Raw genomic sequence first — 22,696 nt, forward strand, 5'->3', positions numbered from 1 at the left:
GAGTAGGCTGGAGGAAAGCAGAAGATGGGATGTGATGGGGCAGTGGTCACTAAAACCAGGGTCAAATATACCTGCAGGGGGAATTTTATCAGGACTGTTAGATTAAATTAAATATATTAGTTTTGACTTAGTGGGTCAATTAAATTCGGTGGTGTTGGTTCTGTAATGAGTTCTGCTAGTAGTGAGTTCTTAACCAGTTCAGATCAAAATCACCTAAAATCAGCTTTTTTGAGTTGCTGTATGGATTTAAAAGGTCATCTGAATCACCTACAGTATGAGAGGAGCAGAAGGAGGTCTATAGATCCAACTACTACAACAATGTTACTGCATCCTGAGCAAACTTTTCTTCTTTCCTGGACCACCAACACCATGACAGTGGTCAAGAAGGCGCAGCAGAGACTCTACTTCCTGAGAAGTCTCAGGAAAAACAACCTTCAGGAGAAGCTGCTGGCGTCCTACTACCGCTCCACCATTGAGAGCGTGCTGACATACTGCATCTCAACGTGGTCCAGCAGCTGCTCAGTGGTAGAGAAGAGAGCACTGCAGGGGGTCATAAACACGGCCCAGAAGATCATCGGCTGCCCACTGCCCGGCCTGGAGGACCTGTCCAGCTCCCGCTGCCTCAGCAGGGCAGCCAACATCCTGAAGGACACGTTTCACCCAGGACATCATCTGCTCGACCTGCTGCCCTCTGGAAAACGCTTTAGGTCCATCCCATCCCGGACAAACAGACTCAAAAATAGCTTTTACCCCAGAGCCGTACGGGAACTGAACACTTCCAAACACACTGACAGGGACTTTCTATATAACACTGGGCTCAGTAGAACCGACTGAACACCACTACAGCTCTTTACTGGCACTGACTTCATAGAACTCTGTACACTGTTCCAGCGTTCCACTCCACCTCTGTTCTGTTTATTGTTCACTGCACTGTTTGTTCTCCAGTGTGCAAGCTATAATCTATATTCTTTCTGTGCGATAATTCTTAAGATGTGCAATATAATATAACTCTATAAGCTATGCAGGACTGTGCAACAATTAACTGCTACCTCACTTGTCTATTGTCTGTTAGAATATAGTTTTTATAGTCCTTTTTCTTCATATTTAAGATTTTTTAAAATATTTTCCTTAAATCTGCACTTCATATATTTTAGCCTATGTTTAATTGTTTTGTGTCTAGAAAGCACCGTTGGATTGCTGCTCAATAAGCTGCACTTATTTTTTATGGTATTGCACTGTGTATTGTAATATAGTGTATTGTATTTTATTGTATTGCATTGCATTGAATGGCACAGAGTTCTGTGTTTAACTCTCGGTATCTACAGTGACTTTTTGTTTCTAGCAATATCTGAGCTCCTGACTGTCGTTTCTCTAAGCTACTCGTAACTAGCAAATACACTTTCTCTAGATAGACAAAGCACTTCTTGTAAGTCTGGATAAGAGCGCCTGCTAAATGCTGTAAATGTTGTTGTACACTGTGCAGTGACAAAGACATCTTATCCTTTTCGTTTGTAATTTGGACAATGTTTAACGTTTTGTGTTTTAAAGTCAAGAAATTTTAAGACTGTGAAATACTAATAATGACAGTTGTGATAGTGATACTGATTGTTTCATGGCAGCTTCTGCTTTGTGTGTTTCTCGGTAGTGTCTGTGGCGTGTAGCTCCGCCTCCGATCCCGTGGTTTCAACTAGGTCCTGTAGAGGAGCATAACCGTCTGCGTTCAGCTCAGTCGAGTTATTCGAGCTCTGAGTTTCGGTTTAGAGAAGAAGTAGCGACGATGTCTGGAGTAAAATATAAAGTCTGTAACTGTTTTGATATTTTGTATGTAATGATGATGTTTGTTTGTTAATTGTAAACTGTTATACTTTTTGCTAAAATAAAGTTTCTTTAAAAAAAAAAAAGAAAGGGAGGTATAGATGGAATAGAGGGGACTCTTTTTTCTCTATTGGAGATTGTAAGGCTGATGGTTTAGGTGTTTTATTTTATAACAAACTGTTTAAAATTACAAACTATAGGGAATTAATCCCAGGAAGATTGATCTATGTGGATTGTTTTTATAAAAATAAAAAAATTAGAATTATTAATATCTATACAGCTCAAGATAGAGTAAGGAAAATGCAGCTTTTTAAAGAACTTAAAGTGTTATTATGTGTAGGTTTTTGTGTTATTGTATGTGGAGATTTTAATACAGTTACAGACCAGAACGATAGACTTACTAATAAACCGTGTGAAATACGCCGGGAAGGCGTCTTTCTAAAATCCATGATGCACGAACAAAATTTTAATGATATTTTTAGAATTCTTTACCCTAATAAAATAGATTTTACAAGGTTTAGCTCTACATGTAACAGTCGTATTGACAGAATTTATATAAACAATGAAATCGAAGTGTGCTCATATGAAACTAAAATGCTATTAAATTCTGATCATTTGACTGTAATATGTAAACTTAATCTGAAGGGTGAAATTAAAAATAACTATTGGAAATTAAATATAAATATATTAAATTATAACTATGTCTTATTAGAGTTAAAATCTGAAATTAATAGAATAAAATCTCTTGGAATTTTCGCCCGAAATAATAGAGAATTATGGGAAACCTTAAAAATACAAATTAAAGATTTCTTAAAAATAAAATCTCGGAAAATTAATTCAGATAATAATAAAAGATATGATTCTATGATAAGACAATATATTGATTTAAAATGCAAAAAGATAAGAACTGAATCTGAAAATAACGAATTGCCACATCTTAAAGAAAATATAGATTTAATGAATAAAAATATATATAATAATATTCAGGTTTTAGCTGGAGCTAACTCTGAAGAAATCCAGAACAATGAAAAAATTATGTCTCTGTACAAATCAAGAAAAGAAAATTCTTACATCCAGGAAATATTTAATACTAATGGTGACGTTATAGCAGATCCAAAAGAGATAAGAAAGGTGATTAGAACCTTGTGTGAAGAAATGTATAAAGAAATTAAAATAGACAAAAATATGATGAACACATTTTTAAACATCCAATTTAATAATAATAATTTGGAATACTTAGGGGATAAAATTTTAGAAAAAGAAGTTACTGAAGCAATAAAACAATTAAATCTTAAGAAATGTCCAGGTAAAGACGGCCTTCCAGCAGAATTTTATAGTAAAAATATGTGTGATTTGAGCAATTTATGAACACGGGTGTATAATGAGGGAATTGAACAGGGTTTTATGTACAACAGTTTTTATGAAGGTGTGCTCTCACTGCTGTATAAAACAGGGGATAAAAGGGACATTAATAACTGGAGGCATCTGACTCTGATGAACTTGGACTATAAAATCTTTGCTAAAATCATTATGAACAGACTACATGAGGTTCTGGATGACGTCATCACAGAAGAACAGACGTGCTCCGTTAAAGGAAGACGGATGTGGGACAATTTGAGCACTTTAAGAGAACTTGTGTGTGATAAAAACAAACAGTCCTTTTATGTTGTAGCTCTGGATCAAAGAAAAGCTTTTGATTATGTGTCGAGAGAATATTTATGGGCAGTTCTGGAAATGTATGGTTTCCCTTTAAATTTTATTAATATGATCAAATGTTTATACTCCGACTCCAAGGTGCAGGTTAATGTCAATGGGAGTTTGACAGACCAGTTTAAAATCTGTAGAGGAGTAAAACAGGGATGTCCTCTTAGTGCAGCTCTTTATATCTTAGCCATTAACCCTTTGATTCTAAAAATAAAACAAGACTTGAGATTAAAAGGAGTTAATATTGGAGATAAAAACATAATTATAACAGCGTACGCAGATGATGTTACTGTATTTATTAAATCACAAATTGAACTTGACATAATAAGAAATAATTTTAAAGAATATGAACAAGTATCTGGAGCACAATTAAATATAGAGAAATCAGAGTGTGTATGGATTGGAGATGAAAGTAAAAAATTCCCAATTAATGTTTTAGAAAAAGAAAATATGAAAGTCTTAGGAATATTTTTGAATAATAAAGGATGTGTCGATTTTAACTGGGAACAAAAAGAAAAAGAAATAAAAGATGAAATAGGTAAGTTTAAAAATCATAATTTTAGCTACCAAACCCGAATAAATGTTACTAAAACGTATATAATATCTAAAATAATGTTCTTAGCTTCTATATTTCCTCCTACAGATAAATGGACCAAAAAACTAAATAAAATCTGTTGTAATTTTATATGGAACACCACAAGAGAAGTGACCAAAAGAAATATTTTATTTAAAAGCACTGAGTTCGGAGGTCTAGGAGCAATAGACCTAGCAATCAAAACTAAAATTGCAGCCTGCAAAGTTATTGCAGGGGGCATTCACAGACAAGCAGCCTGGGTAGGAAAATTAACAAACTGGAAAGAAAAAAGAGGAGGTCACAGATCCAATTTCCCATATTTTACATTACTGTATTCAGATTTTATTGCAAAACATAAACATCTCAATATAAACTGGATAAATGATCATAGTAAAGAAATATATAAACTAATATGTAACTCTATTTATGGTAATATGATTATTTACAAAGATTTACAACCAGATGAATATAAAGACGCATGCAATAATATTAACAATAAACTTCTATCAGGAAATCTGAGAGATGTATCGTGGCTAATCTCTGTTAGGAGACTACCCGTAAGAACTGTAGTCAGGTGGAGCTGCTATGTAAAGACTATAAAATGTCCCATGCCAAACTGCGACGCTGAAGAAACTTTAGAACACTTTTTATTTGATTGTTATAGATCTAAAGAAACATGGAATAAATTACAAAGCTTAAATATAAATATACAAATGAATATGAAGACCGTAGCATATGGATTATTTGGAAACTCTCTCCCAAAACAACAAAAGGAATTATTATGGCTAATCATTTGCATTGTAAAAAGTCAACTGTGGAAAACAAGACCGAGAATGACGATTGATCAAGCTTTTGTGTCCAGTGATGTTGTTTTTAGTCAAATTATACGGGAACTGAAAAGAAGAAGGACTATCGATACAAAAAAACAGGAAGGTAAGAAATGGGACAAAAAGTCTGTAACTGTTTTGATATTTTGTATGTAATGATGATGTTTGTTTGTTAATTGTAAACTGTTATACTTTTTGCTAAAATAAAGTTTCTTTAAAAAAAAAAGAAAAGAAAGGGCGGTAAAGGTCTCGGTAAAGGAGGCGCTAAGCGTCACCGCAAAGTGCTCCGCGATAACATCCAGGGCATCACCAAGCCGGCTATCCGCCGTCTGGCTCGTCGTGGCGGTGTGAAGCGTATCTCTGGTCTGATCTACGAAGAGACTCGCGGCGTGCTCAAGGTATTTCTGGAGAACGTGATCAGGGACGCTGTCACCTACACCGAGCACGCCAAGAGGAAGACCGTCACCGCCATGGACGTGGTTTACGCTCTGAAGCGTCAGGGACGAACCCTGTACGGCTTCGGAGGTTAAACGCTCGACTCGAACAACCCTGAACCCAACGGCTCTTTTAAGAGCCCCCCACACTCCCACCAGAAGAGCTGCTCCTTATGGTCTGTTAATTAATTAATGTGCTAACTTGTCCGTTTTAGTTTTTCATTTTTTGAGGAAAAGGGTAAATTTTAACTTAATACCAGTGCAACAGCGTGAGAATTTCCTAGTTCAACTGCGGTGAGTTACGGTTCATATGTGCAATAATAACAACTGTAAATTCTCTATATTGTCTTAAATTATTAGTAAAGTGTTTATTTTTACATAATGGCTGCAACTGTGACAACTGCAATTTCCCTCTGGGATCAATAAAGGAATCTGAATCTAACAGCGTTTTTTCAAACCTAATGTCGTTTAGGCAGTAAAGCCGTTGTTCATCGTCAAGGCGTCGCAACTTTTACAGCAGGAACGCTTAAACGCACCGCTCTTCTCCAGCAGAAGCCGATAGATCCGTTCAAAATCCCATAGGAGAACCTTAGACGTGTTACACGGATCTATTTAACTCTGGAACACAGAATCATCTGGCTAAATCATTTTTTACAGTTTAAGATGTTTTCAAGTAGAAAATCAAGACAACCCAACAGTAATTTGACATCCAAAATACAGAATAAAATACATGATTTCTGAAAAAAGATGTTTGGCAGAACTCAACCTGTCAAAGGTGTTCAAAAATGTGATGCGTTTTTATGAAAAAGAGCAATAACAAAACTTATTTGGAGTACATTTGTTCAAATTGTGCCGTACAACACACAAGTAGATCAGAATGCGCGGGAAAGAGAACAAAGTCTTTCGCGAGGAATAGGAGAGAGGACTGAATGAGAGCTGGGGTGGAGGGAACATGTACACAACGCGTATGTGAATATGAAGTGTACGTTTGTGTGAACGACGTTTTTTTTTGTACGTCTTCATGTTCGTGTGTGTATTGGTGCATTTGAAGTCCTCAGAAGACGCCAGTGTTTGTGGGATGAACGGAGAGAGCTCTGAATCTCTCCTAAAATAAGAGTAAGTAGGTAATAATGATGGAGAAGGTTAAGGTACATGCCCTGCAGTAGCTGTAGTTAGTTTGAAGTTTGAATCTAAGGTTAAAAGGATTAGGATAGTTCGATTTTCCTTCGCGCTGCCCACAGAAAGTCATTACTAATCAGAAGTGAAATTATAGGAAAGCGCCGGGCTCGACAGAATAATCCAGAAAACAGGGCCGTGTATGTTTCTATTTCTTTCCCTCTTTGTCTTCGTCTCCCTCTCACACACACGGGAGGTAGCACGAAGGGGAGGGGGGATGCGGGCGGTTTGGAGAAGAGCAGTGGGCGGACCCTACAGTTTGACGACGCGGATTGGTTGTGGATGGCCGTCAAATTCCAGCCAATAGAAATTAAGCCGCTTTGTCTATAAGAGAGGCGCTCGGAGACCAGAGCACTCTATTTCAGCTTAGGTTGACAAAGTTGAGAGAACTATAAAATGAGTGGAAGAGGAAAGACCGGAGGTAAAGCAAGGGCGAAGGCTAAGACTCGCTCCTCCCGTGCCGGGCTGCAGTTTCCTGTGGGCCGTGTACACAGGCTTCTGCGTAAAGGTAACTATGCCGAGCGCGTTGGCGCCGGTGCTCCCGTCTACTTGGCCGCCGTGTTGGAGTATCTGACCGCTGAGATCCTGGAGTTGGCTGGTAACGCCGCTCGCGACAACAAAAAGACCCGTATCATCCCTCGTCACCTGCAGTTGGCCGTTCGTAACGACGAGGAGCTCAACAAACTGCTCGGAGGAGTGACCATCGCTCAGGGTGGCGTTCTGCCCAACATTCAGGCCGTCCTGCTGCCCAAGAAGACCGAGAAGCCTGCCAAGACCAAGTAAATTGGTTTTCTTTTTGATCTGTAAACAACCAAAGGCTCTTTTAAGAGCCACCCACCTCAGCGATGGAAGTGCAGGTTTTTCTACGTCCCATCAACAAAATAGAAACGTGGTCCTTAATCGATGACTTCCGTGTTTACATTAAAGCGCCACGGAAGTAGGTCTACGGGCCGAGACTGAATAAGAAAACTGCTCAAACACAAAGTGAAAGAGCCACCCACCTTAGTGACAAAAGTGGAGTTTTTTCTATATTCCTTCTTTAATGCAAAAAAGGCTTTTCGATCGGTTGAAATAAAGATCATGGCATCGCCACGTCCCACGATTGAGTACTGAACAAAAATGAGAAGCTACTCAAACACAATGTGCATAAACCTTCATGAGCATCTGTTATAACTACGCGAGTGAAGGTGAAATAACAGGCGTGTAATAATGAATGAACCAAAAATCGGAGTGAAGTTACACAGGACGTGAACCAAAAAGTTTCTTGTGATTTGAAAATATTGGCGCGGCGATCGCGTGGGGAGGCGGGCAAACTGAAGACGCCCAATACCGTTTAGCCAATGGGACGCGGGTTCGAGTAAAGAAGGAAAATAACGCTGAGAAGCCGCAGCTTTGGGGCTTCTTGTAGTTTGAAAATGTTGGCGCGAAACAAGCCGCCCAATAGCGTTAAACTGCCGCGTGGAAGGCCGTCCAATGGGAAACGGGCACATCCAAGCCGCCCAGTGGGCGGAGAGCAGCGCCAATGCATAAAGGCGCCGTGTTGAGCGCATGAGTTCATTCTTTATTTTGAAGAGGGAAAAAAAAAAAAGCTTGTTGTCATGGCAAGAACCAAGCAGACCGCCCGTAAATCCACCGGTGGCAAAGCCCCGAGGAAGCAGCTGGCTACCAAGGCTGCCCGGAAAAGCGCTCCGGCCACCGGCGGCGTCAAGAAGCCTCACCGTTACAGGCCCGGCACCGTGGCTCTCCGTGAGATCCGCCGCTACCAGAAATCCACAGAGCTGCTGATCCGCAAGCTGCCCTTCCAGCGCCTGGTGCGGGAGATCGCTCAGGACTTCAAGACCGATCTCCGCTTCCAGAGCTCTGCCGTCATGGCCCTACAGGAGGCCAGCGAGGCTTACTTGGTGGGTCTCTTCGAGGACACGAACTTGTGCGCCATCCACGCCAAGAGAGTCACCATCATGCCTAAAGACATCCAGCTGGCCCGCCGGATCCGCGGAGAGCGCGCTTAGATTCAGCGGAGCGACCACAACTTCCTCAAACACACAAAAGGCTCTTTTAAGAGCCACCAAACTGTTTCAGTCCTAAAGAGTGACTTTTCTAGGAAACTCCGAGCTCTTAAGCGCTGTGATGTAAATTTTCCTCAGCAGTTTATTAATCTGCCTGTGTTGTGTGGATCATGGGACTCGGTATTTAAAAATGAGTCATTGTGATTTATTTTTTTTTTCCTCGTTTTTTCCCTTTGTGTTGTGATGATAACTCAGCTTATAAAATGGTGAAACTTCACATTCCTGTTTATACATATTTAGTGGCAGTTTAAGCAAATACGGCGTAATTAAATGCAGTGACAAGGCATGAGGATGTGATGTGGGAGGGAAGTGTTTTTTTTTTTTTTTTTTATTGTGAGAAAAATGTTGGTTTCTGTTTTTGGCTTTTCTTCCTTTATGTTCACATGTGAATTCATGAATACAAGACATTGTGTTTACATATTGCTGCTGTCGGAACAAAACCTTGTATCTCCAAAATGGTAACTTTACAGGAGAAGGAAAAACCTACTCTACCGTCAATGTGAGTCGATGGAGCCAGACTTTTTTCCAACTCACTTTGGCCAGTTTGTTTTGATCCATTCATCATGAAATTTACACTGGATTTAAAGGGCAACAGGCATTTTCACATTATGACAAAAACTGAAAAACAGCCAAAATGGAGATACGGGGTTTTCTTCTGACAGCAACGCTATGCATATTTGTATTAACAATTAAAGCCGTTCACCTACAAACCCTTTTCATGCTCTTATTGTTTTTGTGTGTTTTTGAATTTAAAGGCTTTTCACAGGGGAGTCAGAAGAGACTCATGTTGTGAGGGAAAATACCAATTGTTATAGAACTAAATAAGCAGTATTTAGAACCAAATCATGAACGAATAAATGTTGCTGTGTTGTAGGTAGAGTGAGCTCAGCCAGATCTTAGGCTGGAGAGTTTAGAGCAGCGTTTAACCTTCTCAGAGCTGAAACCTGTAATTTATTCTTCTCCCCCAGTAGCAGCTGCTTGACTCAGCACACCTGATCCAGCTCATTAAGTGACTGTGAACTGGATCAGGTGTGGTGTGCAGGGAATAGTTGGAATACTGTGTAGTGTGGCGTGTTGTCAAAAGCAGAATGAAGTAATTCTGAAGAAGGCTGGAGGACTGAAGTATGGATTTAGATGTTAGAATGAGTAAAAATACATTTGGAGTTAAACTTGAGACTATTGCTGACGCTCCAGGCACTATGAACAAGTGTGTAACCAGGCTTCTTTGGTATTAACATAAAGTGTGTTTACAGGTAGACTGTAGGTTTGTGATGAGTTGTGTAAATTTACCAGTGAGTGAAACTGCGTTTAGGACACAACCTTGAATGTGAGTTTACAGCTACGTGTGAGACGTGTGATGGAATGATAATAGTAAAAGTAGGACAGAAGTGAAACTTTAGCTCTGTGATATTGACCCAGGCGTTAGGTTAATCCTGAAGTCAGAGATTAAATTAATCCTCAGGCTAATGATAAAGTGCCATTGAGTACAGGCAGGTTAGGAGGTAATCCTTACGCTGTTGCTGATGTTAGAGGAAGCAAAAGTAGTTCATGCTAAGTGAAGGTTGATGTCGACCTGGGCCTCAGACTAATGATGGCCCTTGTGTGAGAAAGCTAATGGTCAGACTCACGATGAACTAAGAGTGAGCATATTTATATTTACATGTAGTCCTCAGGTTAATGGTAAAGTCACAGAGGGTACAAGTAGGTTTCAGGCTACACCTTAGGCACCTGATGAAGTTAGAGTGAGGCTTATAGCTCGGCCTCAGGCTTCTACTGTGGTTATAGTGTGTAGTAATAGATGCAGAGCTAAACCGTAGCTTATTGTGTAGTTAGAGACTATAGGGACATGATGAGGTGAGATGAAGTAGAAATGAGATTAGAGTTAGGACACAGGCTCATGATGGAGTCAGAGTCAGCAAAAATGGGCTTCCAACTAGGCCCCAGGCTTATGCTCAGGTTCCTGATGTAGCTAGTGTTAGGGAACGGAGGTAGAGAACAAGCCATTAAGCCAATGATGAAGTTCTGATGAGAAAGTAAAAGTAGGTACAGGCAGAGGCCGGATGCTCATGACAATGTTAAAGAAAGCAAAGAGTGGATTATTCCTGAGCCCCAGGCCTTAATGCAGTGAAATATTGAAGTCTGAGGTTTAGCTGTGAGGCTACTTTTGCTGACTTGCGATTCCTTACAAGCGCAATGTCTTACTATGTAGTTCCCTCCATTCAGCCTAACTAGATCATGAGACTAATTGGAGATGTTTGTGTTTACTATAATCCTACAGTGGAAGTTAAACTTGGTGAATAGTCCGTTAATAGCTAGGCCTTGGGCTTCTATGGTAGTTAAAGGGAATGAGAAGAGGAACATAGCAAGACATTTACTTTCTCAGCATAGCTTTATCATATGCATGATAAGAGAATATAAAACTGTTGAATCTCGAAAGTAGATGTAGCTACAGAGGTATGCCCTAAGCTTATGATATTAGTGAGCTAAACTATGTTTACAGATGTGTTATGAAGTTAGAGGAAGTAAAGGTGAGTTAACAGCGAGGCATCTGATATATAATGAGGTTAAAGTTAATAGTAACTGTGTTCAAAGCTAAGCTTTAAGCCTATAACATGGTTAGATCAAGCAAAAGTAATGATGGGTACAGGGCTGGGCTTTAGGCAGGTGATGTAGCTGGTATATAGTAGTTGGACTGTATGTAGAGTAGATTTAGAGCTAGGCCCTGGGCTTATGAGGAAGTTGAATGAAGCAATAGGAGGTATGGGACTTGGCTTCAAGCTTTGGAAGTGTTTACAGTGGGTGTATATAGGCTCATATCTAGGCTCCAGGCTTATGATGAGGTGAAAGCATGTTAATAAGTAGGTTTCTAGTTAGGTATAGAACTCCTGATGTAGACAGCATGAATAAAAAAAAATAAATAAATAAATAAATATATAATTTTCTTTGGCTTATGATGATGAGGTTAAAGTGAAAGGAGGCCTCAGGCTTATAGTGTATATAAAGAGAGTGATGGTGGGTTTAGAGCTCAGCTTCAGGCCCTACGCTTGTGGTAAAGTTAGAGTGAGTAACAGTAGCTCCAATTATATAATGTGAAGGTAAGCTTAGGGCAGGGCATCAGGCTTTTGATGGAGTAAGAGTGAGTGACTTCAGATTAAGCTGGACAATTAAAATCAGGTACAGAACTAGACTTTAAGCTGTACGGCTAGTTTGGCCAACTGTGACTCCAGCATGAGCTTAAAATGAATGATTTTAGATTTAAAGTTAGGCCGGAATTTGCATTAAGTGAAAGTAGATTTCAGTTAAGACCTTTGACTTTTGCTGAGGTCTTAGCGTCGTTTATTCTTCAGCTGTCTCAGACCGTCGGTCTCGGTCACCGTTTCTTCTAGTGAGGCTCCATGATTTATGTCTAGTATTGATCAAGGAAGATCTTTCAGAGCTGAACCAGGGATCTGATCTGTGTCTGATCATGATGTTTTATAGGGTCCTGCTTGTTCCCCACCAGGAGACTTTGATAAAGTGGTCTCAATCAGTATCTGGGTTTTCAGAGGTGTAGTGGACTGCCGGGGCATTTAAGAAGCTTTGGTCATTAGTGTTTGTCTTTTTATTGTTTTGTTTATTGTTTACCAACTGTTGGTTGGATAGTGTAGTGGTTAACACCTCTGCCTTCTATGTTGTAGACTAGGGTTCAATCCCCCACCTGTGTAAGCACTATACTACACTATAAGAGTCCTTGGGCAAGATTCCTAACATCACCTTCGCCTACTTGTGTAAAATGATCAAATTGTAAGTCGCTCTGGATAAGAGCATCAGCCAAATGCGATAAATGTAAATGTAATGTTTATAAGGTCTTCTAACCTCCATCCGAGAGCCTGACTTTATTATAGTAGTGTTTCTATTGCATGTGATGGGGCAGTGGTCACTAAAACCAGGGTCAAATACACCTGTAGGGGAGATTTTTTCAGGACTGTTGGATTGTTGACTTGGTGGGTCAATTAAATTCGGTTTTGTTGGTTATGTAATGAGTTCTGTTAGAGACAGATTCCTACTCACTTCCTTCAAGGGATCAGATATGTTAGTTAACCAGTTCAAGATTCAAGAGGTTTATTGTCATATGCACAGCAGAACAGGCAGTTACACTGTACAATGAAATTCTTTACTGTTTTTAGTTATTCTTATATTTTCTTTTTTATTCTGTAAGATTACATTTTTACTTTTAACTGCTGTTCCTCCATTCACCAAATATACAGTATGAAAGTTGAAATAAAATTTGTTACATGTGCGTATGTGCAAATATGTAGAGCAGCTGTTCATAAAGTGCATGAAGTAACAGATGTAAACAATGTTGTTCTGTGCAGTAATAGATGTAAACAGTGTTGTTCTAACAGCAGCAGTGCAGTGCAGGTAAGGTGCAGTTGTTGAGTGTGAGGTTAAACCAGTTCAGACTGGGAGGGGGAGAGGCAGTGAGTGAGGTGTTCACCAGCCTGATGGCCTGTGAATAAAGCTGTTGGTCAGTCTTGTCGTCCTGGACTTCACACTACTGTAGCGTCTGCCTGAAGGTAGGAGTGTGAAGAGTCTGTGCTGTGCATATCTGGACCTTTTGTAATCCTCAGAGTTGCCTGAGAGAAATGCAGAGTAAAATCCCCTAAAATCAGCTGTTCTGAGTCACTGTATGGATTTAAAAGGTCACCTGAATCATCGACAGTATAAGAGGAGCAGGAGGGGGTCTATAGATCCAATTACCCCAACACTGTTACTGCATCCTGAGCAAACCTTTTCTTTTATTATTATTATCATTATTATTATTATTATTATTATTATTATTATTATTATTATTATTATTATTATTTATTTATTTATTTATTTATTTATTTATTCTCTGTTATTTCTGAAGTTCTCTCTTGAACCATCGACACCATGGCAGTGGTCAAGAAGGCGCAGCAAAGACTCTACTTCCTGAGAAGTCTCAGGAAAATCGAGTCAGGAGAATCAGGAATCAGGAGAAGCTGCTGGTGTCCTCCTACCGCACCACCATCGAGAGTGTGCTGACATAGTGCATCTCAACGTGGTCCAGCAGCTGCTCAGTGGTAGAGAGGGGAGCACTGCAGGGGTTCATGAACATGACCCAGAAGATCATCAGCTGCCTTTTTTTTCCTTTTACCTTGGTTTAAATTTCATCAAACTACAGAAAAATAACAGAACAGCATAGAAAACCACAAAATTCACATCAACTTTTTTTTTTGTTTTGTTAAATCTTGTCTACAAAGTAAGAGAGTCCCGCATGTCTGTGTCCCAGAGATTTCAACCTACCCCCTGAAGTCCTGAAAGTGGGTCAAAAGACCCTTAGTCCAAACTGATGACTCTGATGGCTCCAATTAGCATTCTTTCATTTGTAAATGTGGCCATTACCTGAGGAATCTGCAAGGGGACCCACAGCCTGCCTACACACAAACACCTCTCACCCCCCTCTGCCCAAATTCTACAGACAGGCCTGAGTGAGCTTGTTTCAAGAAACATACAGGAATTGGCAGCAAGATTATTCACAGGAAAAAAAATCTTACAACATCAATAGACACATTGCAGTTTACATATATGCATTTCTTACTTTATATCCTTTAATTCTATTTACTTCATATCTTAGTCCTTAGTCAAAAACATGAAAAATATTTCTCATTCTCATTCCTTTCTTTTTATTTTCTTTTTGTCGTCCAATACGTTTTTTTTATTACTCAACATATTTTATGCTCACATGTACTTTCCCCTTTTGTTCTTTTCTTTTTCTTTTCTTCACAAAAAATACAAGGTTTTGTCTATTCATTCTTTTAATTTTTTAATTTGACCTTTTGCTTCACTTGCTTTTTCTTCTCCTGTTCTTCCCTTCCATTTCCTTCTTTCTTTTCTCTACATTGTTACATGTATGTATATATGAATATTATTTGAAAACTGTTTGACCATGCTGGCTAGCAAAATACAGAAACATAGATTAGCTGGGGGTAGGTTGAATAGTGTGTTACCTGCAAGCCTATGCATGCCAAAAGAGGACTGATAGTGCTCTAATGGTTAGGTAGAAGGAGGGGGCATGTCCTGAGCATGGTGGCATGGTGGTGCACATTTTGAACAAATTAAAGTTGATTTAAATTAAAGTTGATCTCTTTTTTTCAATTGGTTTGGCTCATTTCTTGAAACCGAGGTGACATTCTCAAAACACCATGTGAAACACAGCTCAAGACATTTTTTTTGGGCATTTTCAGGGAACTGACAATTTGTATAAAACACACATTTTGTTTTGAAGCATACATAAAGTGTATGGGGGAGATGTGACCTTTCGCTGCTGATCTGTGATGTTGTGCTGCATTATACAGGTCATTTTGCCAAAGGTACATATAGTTTGCAAAACATACAATCTGTTTCAAGAAATATGCAAAAGTTTTTTAAAAAGATGTGGAAGAAGTGGGTTCAAAATGACAGTTTAGAAAAAGAAAACAAATGAATTGTGTTGATCCACCTCAACCTCTTGCAAACCTTGCAGGGTGTAAGCAAAAGAATGTAAGTTGCTCCTGAGTGTCTGTCCACCCCTCAGCTGCATTGTTGTGCAGGGGACATGCATAAGGTTGCTAACACCTTAGCAAATTTGCATGCAGCCTTTTGTGCTGTGGGGGATAAATAGGAACAAAGAAGCAGAAACAAAATGCAAAGAAGGTTCACCACTCAACAGGCATTGTAACGGATCCTGAGTAACACCAACCCTTGTGACTCAGATGGAGAAGACATAATCCTTCAACCGGATTCGGACTCTGAGCTGTCTTCAGGTTAGATTTCTCAAATGACCTATTTCCATTTTCTGACTATCTTTTTTATTTAGAACCAAAACAAAATGTTTAATTTTTAATTATTTATCTTGCAGATGAGGAGACTCCTCCTCTACTAAAAAAGAGAGCTCGGTTGGCGAGCGAGCCGACAGAGACCGCAAAAGATGGTACAGTGTGGCTTGAAGAACAAGTGGAGAAACGTCTCCATTTCACCCCAATAGAACCGTACCCTACAGATGGAGAGCCAAGAGCTAGTGTCCAGAGTCGCCTTCAGAGCTTCCTCTGTTTTATCACTCTTGACATGCTTCGTAGCATTCAAGAATGGATGACACAACATGCACGTCACACGGAGCAGGTGGATTGGTTCATGGATCTCCCAGAACTAATGACATTTATTTCAGTCATTATCTTGAGGGGGGTGACCAAGGTTCCATCACTACGTGACAGCTGGTCAGCAAACCTTGCAAACCCAAGGATAATTGCAACTATGGCCCGAAACCGCTTCCAAGACATCATACAACACCTATGCTTTGATGACATGTTCACACGCAGTGAGCGAGCGGAGACCGATAAGTTTGCTGCACTCTCTGATGTGTGGAGATCATTTGTCACCAACTGCATTGCATCCTACAACCCTGGTCGACACATCACTATTGATGAACAGCTTTTCCCGTCAAAGACTCGCTGCTGTTTTCTGCAATACAGTGCAACAAAACCAGACAAGTTTGGTATTAAGTTTTGGGTGGCTTGCGACTTGAACTCAAAGTACATCTGTAATGTCCTCCCATATCTTGGCAAGGACCCCAGTCGTCCCAACGGGGAGAGACTGTCCGAGACTGTAGTGATGAGGCTGATGGAACCATTCATGGACAAGGGCAGAACTGTAACCACAGACAATTTCTTTACATCACTCTCACTTGCACAACGACTGCTTAGCCGGAAAACTACTATCCTCGGCACAGTCAACAAGAGTCGCCGGGAAATTCCTCAATCCGCTAGACAGATGGGCCGCACTGAATTCACCACTCAGGTGTTTTCAGCCACTGGTGCAACACTGACAGTGTATGCACCCAAATGGAACAAGGTCATCTACATTCTCAGTAGCATGCACAGTGTGGTTGAGACTGAGGATACCACCAAAAGGAAGCCAAACACGGTCACACAATACAACAACACAAAGTGCGGGGTGGATGTAATGGACCAAATGCGGGAGTACAGCGTGCGTGCAGGAACACGGAGATGGCCAGTCGCCGTGTTCTACAACATGATTGACATGGCAGCACTAAATGCACATGTGCTTTATCAGGCATGCACTGGGGTGCAGGAGAGACGGATGGACTTCCTGGTTGAACTTGCAAAAGAGTTGGGTGACTCTCATGTGAGTGAGAAGAAGGCACGCAAGGAGAACCTGCTTCGGCAACAACCTTCCACACCCAGCCCTGGCAAAAGGGCGAAGTGTCAGGTCAACCATCGATGCACGAACAATTGTGCAACTGTGAGATGTGTCAACTGCTACAAATACACGTGTGGCAAATGTACCAGGGACAGACCCTGGCAATGCCAGGTATGTTCTGAGAGTGCAGACAGACTGCTGAGTGAGTGCTGAAATGCTAGCCACACAAAGAAATGCCACTCACACACACGCAGCCCCCCACTGCAGACTATTGTAAATATGTGTGGAATTGTTTTATTCCTTGTATTTTTTGTATTATTTTTATAACAAAAATAAAAAGCATGGAAACAAATAAGAGTTGTTCTTAAATTTTTCACGCTGAAATTTCAGTCCTCTTGATACAAATGCTTCTGGTCATTACTCACAGCTGTACCTTGCTGTAAAATTTCTAATTCTCTATTTAAAATAAAAAAAAAAATCATTCATTGTTTACTTTTTTGCTCAAATAAAACTAAACTAAATACAAAATGTATAATCTTTATACTATGAAATACAATAAACTGAATAGAACTAACTAGAAACTAAATAGCTAAACTCAATGGCAAGCCTCCTGTGGTGCGCCAGTAATGGCCTTATTTACACAACAAAAGACGGTGATTATAGGATGTTAGCTAAAATCCTTCAGGTCATTCGACCTGTCTCTGGGTTCCAGAGGTAGAAATGTTAAATGACCCCTCTCTGGGACTTCTAGTGTTAACCAACGTGGTCATTGTCTTCAGTATTTTCAAATCAGTTTCAATGCTTTTAAAAACAGTTTCACTTGAAACAAACTGCTGGTTGATAGTCATTCTACATCTGGTTTTCCAAAGTTTAGACTTCACAACACAAAGAGCCATTCACAAAAAATCATGTTTGTTTTTAGTCATATTTTCTTTAAAGATCCCATAAAAATAGATTTCATAGTAATTTCTATTCCAAGTCCCATAACTCTCACTTTATCCCACACTTCTCGAGCATGGTAACAGTCTAACAGAAACAGCTCTAGTGTTTCTTCCTCCTGGCAGTCTGGCATGGGCCACAAGGTCGTCTTAACAAATGCATCAGATTTGTAAGGCTGTGAAATACTAATAATGACAGTGGTGATAGTGATACTGATTGTTTCATGGCAGTTTCTGCTTTGTGTGTTTCTCTGTAGTGTCTGTGGCGTGTAGCTCCGCCTCCGGTCCTTTGGTTTCAACTAGGTCCTGTAGAGGAGCATAAAAGCTGCGTTCAGCACAGTCGAGCTCTGAGCTTCGGTTTAGAGAAGAAGTAGCGAAGATGTCTGCCCTTGCTTTTTATAACAAACTTTATTAAGGAATATTATTTCAATACAAACACATTTTCAGATACAAAATCCACATTCATCAACATTCCTACAGTATTATTTACATTAGAAACATGCAACACTGATTAAAAATCCAGCAGAGTCCAGGGGAACTGTCCCTTTCCTCGAGTGTCTATTGTCCTCAGTCTTTTGATCTCACACAGTATTTCTTTATAAACAGTTTCTGCAGGTATTTCGCACTGCTCTATAACCACTCTACAGCGCGTCTTCCAGATCTTACAATTAACAACACAAACGATGAACCAATAAAACTCTAACACACTTTTGGAAAAAGTTTCATTAAAAATCCCGAACATTACACTTTTAACATTTAATGTCCAAATTCAGCCCAATATGCCGTAATTTCCTCCAGATGTCTGTTGTTCTCAGACAGTGAATGAAAAGATGCTCAATTGTCTCGTCTTCACTACAGTCAGTCATCGGACATGTTTTAGTTGTGACGTAACAGCTCCATTTCACTACACATCTGACGGGTAGCCGGCCAACGGTCACCAGCCACATCACATCTCTGATGTTCTCAGAGAGGAATGTGGATGAGATGTTTTTCACACAAGCTCATCCTTCGGTGGGAGTTAAATACTTATAATGGAACCTTTCTCCATAATCTCTGTCCTGTATGATCTTATAGATCGATTTATTTGGGGAATTCCTCCAATCAATATTTAATTGTTCATATTTTGATATAAAATCACTATAAACTAATTTGAAAGATGGGATGTTTTGTCTCGCCCTGCCTTTTTTTTTCCCCAAGAAGTTTTATTCCCTATCCACTCTGAGTTTCTGCTCATAGCCTGAGCTACATTTTTACAAAAGGCTATTTTTAATTTTCTCCCCAACTCCACCGCCCCGAGGCCTCCTTTCTCCCGGGGTTTATATAAAACCTCCCGCTTCGTCACTTCCCTGTTGTTTCCCCAAATAAAATGAACACACATTTTATTTAATCTCATCACACACTTTTCATCTGGAGGAAAAATAGTAGCCAAAAACAACAGTTTAGACAGAATAAAGGTCTTAATCACGTGAATCCTGCTCTTATAATTTGAGATTTTCCATTTTCCTAATTCAGTCTGAATTTCCTGTTCTTTTTTCTCCCAATTTGTGTTGCTACACTTCCCGTTTAATATCGCGAGTCCCAGGATTTTAATCTCTTCTTTAACGGGCAAGTTTATCGTGGCTGGATCTCCCTCTCCTATCCACACAGCCTCACTCTTGCTGGTATTTAACCTCTGATGACGTCTAACTCCACTTGACTTCTAACAAACACTGTGACGTCATCTGCATACGCAGAGATTTTCAGTGGCTCTGTGGTTGAGAGTTCGACTCCCTGCAGCCTAGGATCGCATTTGATTCTATGCAGCAGGGGACTAATAGCAATCACATACAGAGCGGAGCTTAGCGGATACCCCTGCTTCACTCCTCTGTCAATTTTAAAATCCTTAGTTAAGATCCCGTTTATGTTCATTTGGACTTTTGACTCTTTATATAACAGCTTGATCATATTAATGAACTTCTCTGGGAAACCATAATGTCTTAAAACAGTCCATAAATAATCTCTAGATAGGAAATCAAAGGCCTTTTTTTGATCTAGTCCAACTACATAAAAGTCCTGATCTCTCTTGGTCGTGATTATGTCTCTAATCGCACACAGATTATCCCACATGTATCTCCCTTTTACTGCACAGGTCTGCCCAACCTCAATGACTTCATTCATGACCCCAGACATTCTGTTTACTATCACTTTAGCCAAGATTTTATAATCTATATTCATCAGGCTTATCTGTCTCCAGTTATCCAAATCACTGCGATCTCCCTTTTTAAAGATTAATGAAATTACACAGTGATAAAAGGAGTCATGTAAAGCTTCGTTTTCTAATCCTTCATTATAAACAGATACCAAAAGGTCTGCGAAAAACATCTGGACAAGATTTATAAAACTCAGCTGGCAGACCATCTGGACCCGGACTTTTACCCAGATTCAGCTCGTTAATGGCTTTCAGCACTTCCTCCTTCTTCACTGGTTGTTCTAAAGCCTTTAGACTTTCCGTCTGTAATGTTGGACATGAGTTTAAAAAGCACCTAAGTCTAGTTTCATCAATGCTCACTCATTTATAATCATTCTCGCACTTCTGCCTGATTGTTTTCCTTTTATTATATTCATTATTGACTACGTCGCCATTCTCATCTTTAATTCCCCCAATCCGTTTACTTTCCCTCAGTTTTTTTAGCTGTTTTATCACATCTCGCGCATGTCTGTCGCAATTCCAACCAAAACCCGCTTGAACTTGTGTGTTTAGAAAAACTTCATTATTTAATGTTTCTAACTGCAATTTAATTTGTCAATCTGTTTTCTTCATCTAGACCTCTGCCAGAGGTCGTTTGGAGGTCGACATACTCAGACATTAATTTATTATAGCACTCGTTTCTCTGCTGGTGAAGTTCTTTACATTTGCATTTAAAAAAGATCTTTATTTGCCCTTTAAAAACCGACCACCATTCCATATTGGATCTAGTCAAAACCTTTAGGCTCTTTATTCTCTCGATCTCTTTAGCCAACTCTAGAAGCACGTTCTTCTGTTTTAGACACTGTGTGTTGAGTTTCCTGTAGCCTCGATCTTCCACAACACCCAAATTCACTTTCACGTTCACTCCTAAATGATCAGACTCCATCAGGTACTCAGTCTGGTAGCTAATGACTCTTCTTTCTAATGAGCTGTTTACATAAATTCGATCAATACGTGTTTTCACTGTATTACTGATGCGCGTAAAGCCAAGATCATCTGGGAATTTTTCTCTAAACGCATCTTTCATGTTACATGTCTCACAGACTAATTTGAGCAATTTTCCCTCTCTGGTAAGCTCCACATCTTTCATCGGGATTCTGTCTCTGACGTCTGTGATGGTGTTAAAATCACCAGATAGCACTACATGGAAATCGACACACAGTAGTTCATACAGCTTATGAAAAATTCTCATTTTCCCCGCCCTGTCAGGAGGAGTGTACACATTTATGATTCTTAATTTCAAAGTTTTTAAATAACAATCAACCATAAGAATTATCCCCGGTATTATCTCTCTGCATTTAATGATGTCAACTTTTTCTTTAAAGATGCCCACCCCATCGGCTCGATCTACCCCAATAGATAACACTGCCGTCCCTTCAGTCCACAGTGTTTTAACGTCATCTAGGTCACTTGGAGTGGTCAATCTCAACTCCTGAGCACAGATAACATCACATTTAACATTTTTTAAACAACTTATTGTCTTTTGTCTATACTTCTCTGATTTTATTCCTCTAACATTTATAGAAAATATATGCAAGGACATTAATAATATAATATATAAATAATCATCCATATTATGTGACTGATGTTAATATGATCTTATGTGTGCTCATTCTCTCATCTTTTTTATTGCGCTTGTTTCCGAGGACAAGGCCTTTTTCTTCCTTTTCATTTTAGCAGGTTGTTGCATTGGGGGATTGTCTACTGGATCAATGTCATTGTGGGTAGTTTGAATACCTTCACCTGCAACCGCCCGCGGTGGAGTGGAGGTGACCTGGGTCACTGCAGATGCCGGTTGTATTGCCGTAGCTGCTTCCGTTCCACCTGTTCTCTCAGACCGAGGATCAGGCAGGGCTAAGAAATCTTCTTCCGTGATATCAGACTCTGGGCTGGAGCCAGTGCTGCTGCTGCTGGCGGTGGTATCACTGCTGGATGTGGAAGTGGTTTCCTCCTCCTCCTGCTCATTGTTAAGGTGGGCTTGATCCTCAGCATATCTAATGATCATACTTTGCGGTTTTCCAAGGTTTTGTGCTGAGACGACTTCTGCTGCACAGCTCTCGGTTTGGATGTCAGTGGGCTCTACGTCGAGCTGCTGTACGCTGTTTGGGTACTTCACATTTCGTGCTCTATTGCTGTAGGACTCCGGGCACTTGAAGTAGGAGTGGCCTTTCTGATTGCACAAGCTACACAATTCTGTATTCATGCACTCCTTTCCTTTGTGTCCCAACTCCCCGCACTTCCAGCACTTAACAGCCTGACATTCCTTCACCTGATGTTCCAAAGAGCCACACACATAGCAGCGCTGTACTTGCCCCTGGTAGGTAATCCTGCCGTTATAAGGACCCATACTGATAGAATTTGGAATCTGCATTAGGTTCCCATCGATGGCTTTCCTGAGCTTAACCTTATAACGGCGAACCCCATACCAGATGCCGAATTGATCTACTGGTTTATGTACAGGCTGCAAAATCTCACAAAAGCGGAGCAGATATTGTTCTATATCTGCATCTGCAACCGCCCAGTCCAGAACTTTACAAACACAAAGTGCACATCTTGTGGAGCGGAGGAATCTATCTCCCAACCTTTCCAGAAGCCATTTTCAGCTGAAGCACTAAAGATTTGACAAAATCGCTGAAGACCACATTCCTGAAGAAAAATCAGTTCAAAGTCTTTCTGACTGGGTAAGGCAATAAAAGAATAAACGTCAGCAGCAGTTATCCATTGGTTTGTAGTAGC

General features: G+C 40.1%; 3 protein-coding genes across 3 annotated transcripts in view; 2 read left to right on the forward strand and 1 right to left on the reverse strand.

Annotated features, from left to right (window-relative positions):
- LOC119261562 (histone H4-like) overlaps nucleotides 1–22,696 on the reverse strand; it is an 85,645-nt gene that overhangs the window by 34,526 nt on the left and 28,423 nt on the right. The window lies entirely within an intron of this gene.
- Nucleotides 1,778–9,059, forward strand: LOC108415449. Its single transcript, XM_037530990.1, has 5 exons — nucleotides 1,778–1,786; nucleotides 5,148–5,445; nucleotides 7,039–7,309; nucleotides 7,458–7,467; nucleotides 8,105–9,059. The coding sequence occupies exons 1-5, from the start codon at nucleotides 1,778–1,780 to the stop codon at nucleotides 8,537–8,539; spliced, it is 1,023 nt and encodes a 340-aa protein (XP_037386887.1). The 3' UTR covers nucleotides 8,540–9,059.
- LOC108415447 (histone H2A-like) lies at nucleotides 6,918–7,382 on the forward strand. Its single transcript, XM_017688490.2, has one exon. The coding sequence runs from the start codon at nucleotides 6,927–6,929 to the stop codon at nucleotides 7,311–7,313; it is 387 nt and encodes a 128-aa protein (XP_017543979.1). The 5' UTR covers nucleotides 6,918–6,926; the 3' UTR covers nucleotides 7,314–7,382.

The sequence above is a fragment of the Pygocentrus nattereri genome, chromosome 19 (assembly GCF_015220715.1).
Source record: "Pygocentrus nattereri isolate fPygNat1 chromosome 19, fPygNat1.pri, whole genome shotgun sequence".
In the NCBI taxonomy this organism is placed as follows: domain Eukaryota; kingdom Metazoa; phylum Chordata; class Actinopteri; order Characiformes; family Serrasalmidae; genus Pygocentrus; species Pygocentrus nattereri.

What these genes read in the sequence shown, in the direction of transcription:
- LOC108415449 (XM_037530990.1), top strand. An exon ending in AACCCTGTACGGCTTCGGAG is followed by an intron (nt 5,446 to 7,038) that starts GTTAAACGCTCG and finishes TTCTGCGTAAAG; the next exon opens with GTAACTATGCCGAGCGCGTT.
- LOC108415447 (XM_017688490.2), top strand. Translation starts at nt 6,927, where the DNA reads ATGAGTGGAAGAGGAAAGACCGGAGGTAAAGCAAGGGCGAAGGCTAAG.